The sequence below is a fragment of the Onychomys torridus genome, chromosome 3, assembly GCF_903995425.1.
Source record: "Onychomys torridus chromosome 3, mOncTor1.1, whole genome shotgun sequence".
In the NCBI taxonomy this organism is placed as follows: Eukaryota; Metazoa; Chordata; class Mammalia; order Rodentia; family Cricetidae; genus Onychomys; species Onychomys torridus.
In genome coordinates this window covers 128,733,094-128,742,112 of record NC_050445.1, presented here as the reverse complement: position 1 = coordinate 128,742,112, position 9,019 = coordinate 128,733,094, and the positions used below count along the sequence as shown (strand labels likewise).

The window sequence follows — 9,019 nt, the reverse complement described above, 5'->3', positions numbered from 1 at the left end:
TCCATGATTCCATTATTTGTTAAAGAAACTGCATTTTGCTACTCATTTGAACTCATGGTAATTGAAATATAAGTAAAAGGTTCTATGGAAAATTACATTGCCAGACATAGTTGTATTATTTCCAACTTTACTTTTTTTTCTATTAAGTTGTAACTATAACTACTCAATAAAATTAGCAATTTATACCAAACTACATTGGACAGTTCACATAGATCCATAACCATGAAAGATACTTTATATTCCAGAGTTGTTCACTTACACTAAAATATGAATAGGGAAATTGGCACCTGAGACATGAAGCAGTGAGTCTCAGTTCCCATATCCGTGGGCTCAGGAGTACTCTGTAGGCTGTAAGTTCAGGCAATGCTTTATATGCACTTCCAACAATTATGTGAGCATTGAATCAATCATTTCCTCTGTATATCTAGGTTGAGATTTTCTCTGGATTGTAGTAAACTAATGAAGATTATCTGATTAAAACACCACATTCATTGTATGCTATGTATTATGGAGCTGAAATGGAGTGAAGAGAGTTCAGAGGCAACTCTGGCTGCATCTGGAAACACTTTGAAGAAGGTGGACGAACTACCAGAAGCAGATGAAAACAACCAAAACTCACACTTCTGCTTTCCTGATGGTTTTTGCTATGGTCTGTATCACTGTGAGAGGCCAGTTGTAGCTTTGTTGACAGTAATAAATTCCATCATCTTCAGGTTCCACATTGTTGATGCTTAGGGTGAAATCTGTCCCTGACCCACTGCCACTGAACCTGGAGGGAATCCCAGAGATAGACTGGGAAGCAGACTTGATGAGAAGCCTTGGAGCCTCATTTGGTTTTTGCTGATACCAGTGTAAGTAACTGCTAACACCCTGGCTGGCCTTGCAGGCAATGGTGACTCTTTCTCCTGGAGTCACAGACAGGGTGGCTGGAGTCTGAGTCAGCCCAATGTCACCTCTGGAGGCTGAAAACAGAAGAAAATTGAATAAGAAAGTAGCTTATAAACATCTAGAAAAACAAAAGATTATTTTATTGTATCAATTTCTTTAAACAAGAAGTCAAATCTCATGTGATGCTTGGGCTTCCAAAGGAAGCAAGAAAATTCTGTATTTAAATAATATCTCCACTTTTTGCTATATCTAAACAATCATACCTGAAATACAGAAGAACAGAAGCCCAAGGACCTGAGATGTGGACACCATCTTCCTGCTCCCTGAGTTTAAGTCTGTCATGCCACAGCCCAGAAAAAGAACTTCTTATAATACTCTAAGAGTCAGGAGCCTAGAAGAAAGAGTGCTTATGCAAATGATACTGATTTCATATGTGTCCCAGAAAAGAACTGCTCAGGAGAGCAAGCTCTTGTGCTTTTGGGAACTATGTCTCCCCCTTACTGCTCAGGAGAGCAAGCTCTTGTGCTTTTGGGAACTATGTCTCCCCCTTCTGGTTACCTGGTGAGATGTTGATATTTGAAAGAGACTTACGCATCTATCTCACATACATGGATGCAAAATTAGCACCGTCTAAGAAAGTATCTGAGATACACTCGGTAGTTTGAAATTAAGAGCATCTCTTAACCATCTTCTTGGGTCAAGGTTGTGTTGTTTTCTTGATGTTTCTTACAGTATGGGCTGAATCCCGTTTTACTCTCTAAACATTCCAGGAAGCTTCACAACATCTGATACTAAAGAGATATCATATTAATGAGACATCATGAAACAGAAATAGAAAGTCTGGATGTCTTAGGAAGACATCTTTCTCCAGAGGTTGAAATGGAAGCCTTATTAAAATTTACAATCCACCACAGTAAAGAAAATTTCAAAGGTCAGGATATTAAAATTTTTGTTTAGCACTTTCCAGATTAAAGCCAAATATTGCTACTTGTATGTTTTACCACCAAGAGTGATGTGTGGTACTGGTGAAGCTTTTTTGGAATATTCAGACAAATTTGTTACGTAGAACATAATATTTTCATTCTACATAAAGGACAACAATTCTGATGAAGTTTAAATTACTGGAGAAAATTTCATCAGGTCGATGTGAAGAAAGGACTTTTCTTTTCTCTTGGGCTATGTCGCCAGGATAGAGCATATTTGTTATAAGCAAACAATATCTAAGATTTTTGTACATCCTCAATATCCACAACACAGACCATCAAGATTCTAGATTAATGAATGTGGGAAGAAAGGAGAGCCTGATTCATTGTTGGTGGGAGTGCGAGAACTATAAAAAGAAATGTGCAATTTTCTCTGACAGCTACAAACACAAAATGACCTAGCTGTGCCCTTCCTGTGGGTGTACCTAAAGTCCTTTAGAGCCTATGACAGATAGAAATGCACATCCATGCATTTTGCTGGTCTATTCATAATAGTTAGGGCATTGAATCAACTTAGATGTTCATGACAACATAAATGGATAAATAAAATGTGGTATATTTGTGCAATGAAATTTTGTTCAGCTATACAGAAACATGAAATTATGAAACTTTAAGAAAAATGGGTGAAACTGGGAAAAACTATATTGACTGAATTAATCCAGTTAAAGAACAAGTGACAGGTTTCATAATCATAATAAATTGTAATATCAAATTTTTACATTTTTCTGTTTAATTTTGACTACACTGCCATGTAAGGAGCAAAAAAGAATCCCCAGATAGGGCAGGTCTTTGGGAGGAGACAAAGTACCACAATTGTGATAGTAAATTAAAATGGAGGGATGCTTTAAGAAAGATTGCTTGTTTGTGGTTGGTGTGAGAAGCTGAGAAAGAGCAGGGTTAAATACATTAAGGTTATTTTACTATCCCAAAAAGAAAAAAAAATTCATACTAGTAAATCATATTTGAGGGGCATATTTAAGACAATAAGTCATTGAACATAATAGAATATCTGTTGACTAGCGTTACACAGACATTCAAAACGAGGAACAGACATGTGTAACCACGACACTTTCCATTAACTATCAGTACAAAAAGATTATAAAGTGCAACAACTTAACTAGAATATGAGGGTTTAAACTGACACCAACAAGCATCAAAATGCTGTCATACATGGATAAACTAAAGTATCACAAACAATGCCTCATTTCTTTCTTATTTTCTGTTATTGAAAATTAATTTTCCCCACATAATATATTCTGATTATGGTTCCCCCTCATCTACTCCTCCCAGTTCCTTCCAACCTCCTCTCCCATCTAGATCCACCCCCTTTCTTTCTATAATAATATAATATATTAAGATAAAAAACGATTCGCACTCCAGAATCAGACAAAAGAAATAAAAGGAGAAGTGCTGCTGTAGGACCAGCTTTCAGCAGATCAGAACCTCAAGAAGAGGTATGGAATCCAGATTGATCACACAACTGACTTTTTCATCTGAGGGAGTAAAACTTAATTCTCTGTGGTCAGAGAAAAGGTGAATAGCACACACCCACACACATCTTATACATATCAAAGTCTTTCACTTTTATTTTTTCCCTTACCTGCTTCCTATTGTTACTCTTCTATCTCCTTCTTTCTATCTCTTTCCTTCTTCCTTTCTTTTTATCCCTAGAGCATATATATTCCAGCAATTTTTTTCAGGCAACATAAAAATTATAATGTGGTCACATTCTATTTTTCAAGTGAATGATTACAATGGTAACAAGTAAAACCACTATGTTCACCAATATCCTTACATAAATAAACATTTTAAGTATTACAGGTGATAAATTATTCCAAAGGATCCACATAAATTCATGTCCAAGCAACATGTCACAGGTTAACAAAGTATAAACAAAGAAGGTATTTTTCTCAGCCAGTTCTTAACTGGGGGGGCTGCATTTTTCCAGTTACAAAGACAGGATCAATCAGTTTATTATTTATTTCAAAAGATAATCTTATAAAAATAGTAAAAGAATCACAAATCTAAACGTTTTTAGAGAGGCATGTCTTTATTTGGCTTCCATGTCAGTTTATCATTGACAGAAGTCCAGGCAGGAATGCAACCAAAGCCGGAACTTGGAAGCATGAACTGAAGAAGAAGCCATGAAGGAATTCTGCTTACTGGTTTGCTCCCCATGGCTTGCTTTGCCTGCTTTCTTGAATAATTCAAAACCACCAGCCCAAATTTGGACCCACCCACAATGGTCTAAATTCTCCCACATCAATTATTAAGCAAGAAAATGTGTCCACAGACTTTACTGTAGACGAGTATACATCTCTATACTCAGTCTTCTCCCTCTGTTGCTATGATATGTTCACAAAGTGTAGTGAGTCCTCCTTCCTACATTCTATCTTAAAAATGGTTTCTATGATTGGTTATATAGTTGTTGTTGTTGTTTTTTCATGGCCCTCCTGCCATCACACACTGTAAAGAGCATCTGCTTTCTCTTTGCAACTTTAATGTCCAATATCCTTAACGTTTTTTTAAATTTAATTTAATTTTACATATCAGTCATGGATTCCCCTGTCCTCTCCCCTCCTGCCCCGACCCCAACTTCTCCCCAGCTCCCCACTTCCCCATCTCCTCCAGGGCAAAGACACACCTAGGGATTCAGCTGAACCTGGTAGATTCAGTCCAAACAGATCCAGTCCCCTCCATTCAGGCTGAGCAAAGTGTCCCTGTGTAAGCCCAAGGTTCCAAACAGCCAGCTCATGCACTAAGTACAGGTCCGGGTCCCACTGCCTAGGTGCCTCCCAAACAGTTTATGCTATTCAATTGTCTCACTTATCCAGAGGGCCTGATCCAGTTGGGGGCTCCACAGCTTTTGGTTCATAGTTCATTTCCTAAATATAACACCAGTAGCACAGACACTGAGAGAAACAATCAATCAATGGGACCTCTTGGAACTGAGAATCTTTTGTAGAGCAAAGGACAAGGTCAACAAGACAAAACAACAGCCTACAGAATGGGAAAAGTTCTTCACCATCCCCACATCTGACAGAGCGCTGATACCAAGAATATATAAAGAACTCAAGAAATTAGATATCTAAAGGCCAACAGTCCAATTAAGAATTGGGCTGTGGAACTAAAAAAGAATTCTCAACAGAGGAAGCTCAATATCCTTTAACTGAGCAAAATTGGGCTATTTTAATGTTCCATGTTCATAGGTACCTGGTCTCCTATATTCATGGAATATGTCTTCCCTCAAAAATACATTCAATGTATAATACATGTCTAATTACAAATACATTAAATTGTTTTCTATGTCTAGTTCCATTCCATATATTTCAGTAAGGTGGAATTATTTTAGTCTTGATAACTGCTGGGTCCTCAAAACTTAGTAAGGTGGGTCCATTTAAATTCTAATTGCTCAATCAATTTGTATTCATATGCTGCATCAATAATTTACTGAAAAGAAATTAGGAACTTAATTATGATTTATCATTTCACCACTGAAGTAGCAGTGTGAGATCTTTAGTCATAAAGTGCATTCTAAAACCATTGAGACTAGTTTCTTCACATGGAAGACAAATTCAGACAAGGTCATGCTCATTTGCTCTTTATTTGGGTGATACAACTGGTTGTTTAGAAAAGTGACACTGGTATCCATGGCCTTCCAACAGGTGATAAGGGTGGGTTGCCTCCACATTGCAGATCATTAGTTTAAAAGTTCCTTGGAAAATTGCCCCTGAGATGTGTGCAAACTTGCTCACTGGATTTCCTGTTATGATGCATACATACTATTGGCCTCCAAATTTGGATGAAACAAATAGTCCAACTAGTCTATCTTGGTGACTATGTGAGTTTTTGAGAAGTCACTTACAGAGTATGGAAGAATTACTGTCCTCAGATTCAGACTCTTCACATTGGGCTCTTCTTTTGCATAGTTTTATGTCTATAAGAAATTTAAAGTAAGCCTGTACTTATGTCACAACCAAAGCGACAGGCTCTTCTGCAGGGTGACATAACAGACTTAGGAGTGTCTAATATTCATGTGGACTCAATCACAGGTCATATCAGGGTTACTAATCACCTTGTAGCCTGCTATCACTCTGGTAAGAATGGCTTTTTCTGGTAATATTTGGCATGCAGAACTGTGAGTCTCTGCATTGCTCCCATCAACTGCTGGTGGAGGCCCCTCTGACGACAATGGAGCTAGATGCCAATCTATGAGAATATAAGACTATTACTAGCAATCATTTTATTGATTGGTTTTTCTATAATAGGTCTCTAGATATTCAGAATCCACTTATTGGTCATCTAGGCAGTGTCAGGCATGTGTTCCCTCCTTTGGCATGGGCCTCAAATTAGATCAGTCATTGGTTGGTCACTCCCACAAGTTCTGGATTGTAGGATGAAGGTTTTGTGGCTGGTTTATTGTCCCAGCCTCACCATTGGAAGTCATGCCTGGTTACAGAGGATGGCTGCAGGTTCAGGCTCCAAATCATCCCTTACTTAGATTCCTCTCTTAGGGACACCCTGGTAGAATCCTTGCAGGTCATGAAGATTCTTTCTCCTGGAGTCACAGACAGGGTGTCTGGAGACTGAGTCAGTACTACATCACCTCTGGAGGCTGAATACATACTAGAAATATTAGTAGCTCACAACATTGAATAAGAATGATGCTTATAAATATCTAGGAAAATAACAGATCATTTTATTGTATGAATATCTTTAAAGAAGAAGTGAAATCTCATGTGATGCTTGGGTTTCCAAAGGAGATAAGAAAATTCTATATTTAAATAACATCTCTACTTTTTGACATGTCTAAAATCTCATACCTGAAACCCAGATTACCAGTAGCCCAAGGAGCTGAGATGTGGACACCACCTTCCTGCTCCCTGAGGTTAAGTGTGTCATGACACAGCCCAGAGAAAGACCTTCTTAAAATATTCTGAGAGTCAGGAGCCTAGCAGGAAGAAGGATTCGTGCAAATGATACTGACTTCATATATGTCCCCAAAAAGAACTGCTCCGGAGAGCAGTTTCTTGTACCTTTGGGGAGTCTACCTCTCCCTTCTGGCTACCTGATAATATGTTGAGATCTGAAAGAAACTTGTGCATGTATCTCACATACATGGATGCAAAATTATCACAGTCTAAGAAAGTGTTTGGGATATTCTCAGTAGTTTGAGATGAAGAGCATCTCTTAACCATTGTCTTGATTCAGGGTTATGTTGCTTTCCTTGATGTTTCTTACAATATGGGCTAAATCCCATTTCACTGTCTAAACAGTACATGAAGCATCACAACATATAATACTAAAGAGATATCATATTAATCGGACACCATGGACAAGAAAATAGAAAGTCTGGATGTCATAGGAAGATGTATTTCTCCAGAGGGTGGAAGGAAAACCTTATTAAAGTTCACGAACTACCACAGTTGAGAAGAATTTCAAAGGTCAGCGTATCAAAATATTTGTTTAGCACTGTCCAGATAAACTCTAAATATTGCATCTTGTGTGTTTTACCACTACCAAAAGTGATACAGAGTTATTGAAAAACATTTATGGAATGTTCAAACAAATATCTTACCTAGTACATGATATTTCATGGTATATAAAAGGGAGCAATTCTGATGCAGTTTAAATCAGAAGAGAAAATTTTACCAGGTCATGTTGAAGGAAGAAAAATTCCTTTCACTTGGGTTATGTAAACATGTAGTAGCATTTTTTTTAATGTACAAACATTGTCTAAGCTCTTTGAATGTCCTCAATATCCACAAAGCAGACAATCAAGATTCTGGAGGAATGAAAGTGGAAGGAAATGGGAGCCCTGATTCAGTTTTGTGGTAGTGCAATAACTATAAAACTGTAGACAATATTTTGGAGAAGTTGGGCATAGTTTTTCATATCACTTCTCGCTGATTCAGGGCACTGGCACTGTAATGGGGATCCTCAGAAAATTCAAGGTAATGTTCAAGTCCTGGGAAGCCTGGTTATAACTTAGGTTGATACATACCATCTCTTAAAGTTCAAGAGGTCTTGCTTGATCAAATCTGATCCATGTTAACCTGGAATAAGGCCATAGTCTCTTGCTTTCTGTGGAAAAATAAACAGAGCCTGCTTTCCAAAGCAACATAACATTAAATCCAAATTTTAAAATCAAGACTACTTTCATATATATATTTAACTTAGTAGCCTTTATACTCAAATGTCTTTCTGCAGTTAAAAATCCCCAAGACAACATAATCCAGATTCTCTTGTGTAATATCCTCTTTATGTGACTTATTATATTTTTATATATTATTTAATTTATTTTTTAAAATTTTTTCTTTATTATTATGTGTTTTAAATTTTATATATCACCCATGGGTTCCCCTGTCCTCCCCCCTCCCGCACCCACCTCCACCTTCATCCTAGCCCTTCCCCTCCATTCCCATGTCCTCCAGGATCAAGGCATCCCTGGGGATTCCTTTAGACCTGGTGGATTCAGTACAGGCAAGTCCTGTCACCTCCTTCCATATTGAGCAAAGTGTCCCTGTGTAATCCCAAGGTTTCAAACAGCCAGCTCGTGCACTAAGCACATATTCTGGTCCCAATGACTGGGTGCCTCCCAAACAGATCAAGCTATTCAATTGTCTCACTTATCCAGAGGGCCTGATCCAGCTGGGGGCTCCACAGCCTTTGCTTCATAATTCATGTGCTTCCATTATTTTATTTTTGAAGACTTTCATCTTTTGTGTGGATCATTGCAAACTGTAGCATGACTAAGGATGAAGCTGCAGCCCTGGCTGCTGTCTCTGCTCACCTCAGCTTCCAATATGGTGGAGGTACTTAGGAGAGTCACACTTACTCTGCCAACTCTTGGGTTTGTGCTACCACCAGGAAGCAGGCAGTTGACCCATAAAACTTTGTTGTTTGTAATAGCAATAGCTAAATCTGCCACGCAGTGTGATGTGTAGCTTGGAGATACCTCTGTGTATCATGGCAGGAATCTGCCATGCTGTGCTCAAGCTCACATGCTGCAAACCCACCATGGCGAGGGACACATCACTGTACTGGGCCTCCCATGAGTAACATGAGCTAGGAAGGTGCTCTGAGCTATGTTTATAATCTCTTCTCAAGCTCTCAGGTTTCAGGTAGAAACTCTTGCCACCACATCT

The 9,019-nt window shown here is 38.3% G+C and overlaps 1 gene segment (V, D, J or C); it reads right to left on the bottom strand.

The window, feature by feature from the left end:
* Positions 1-615: 615 nt before the first annotated feature.
* Positions 616-6,773, bottom strand: LOC118580164. The segment is given in 2 exon segments: positions 616-962; positions 6,695-6,773. Coding segments are annotated over 2 exon segments (426 nt in total).
* Positions 6,774-9,019: the final 2,246 nt, after the last annotated feature.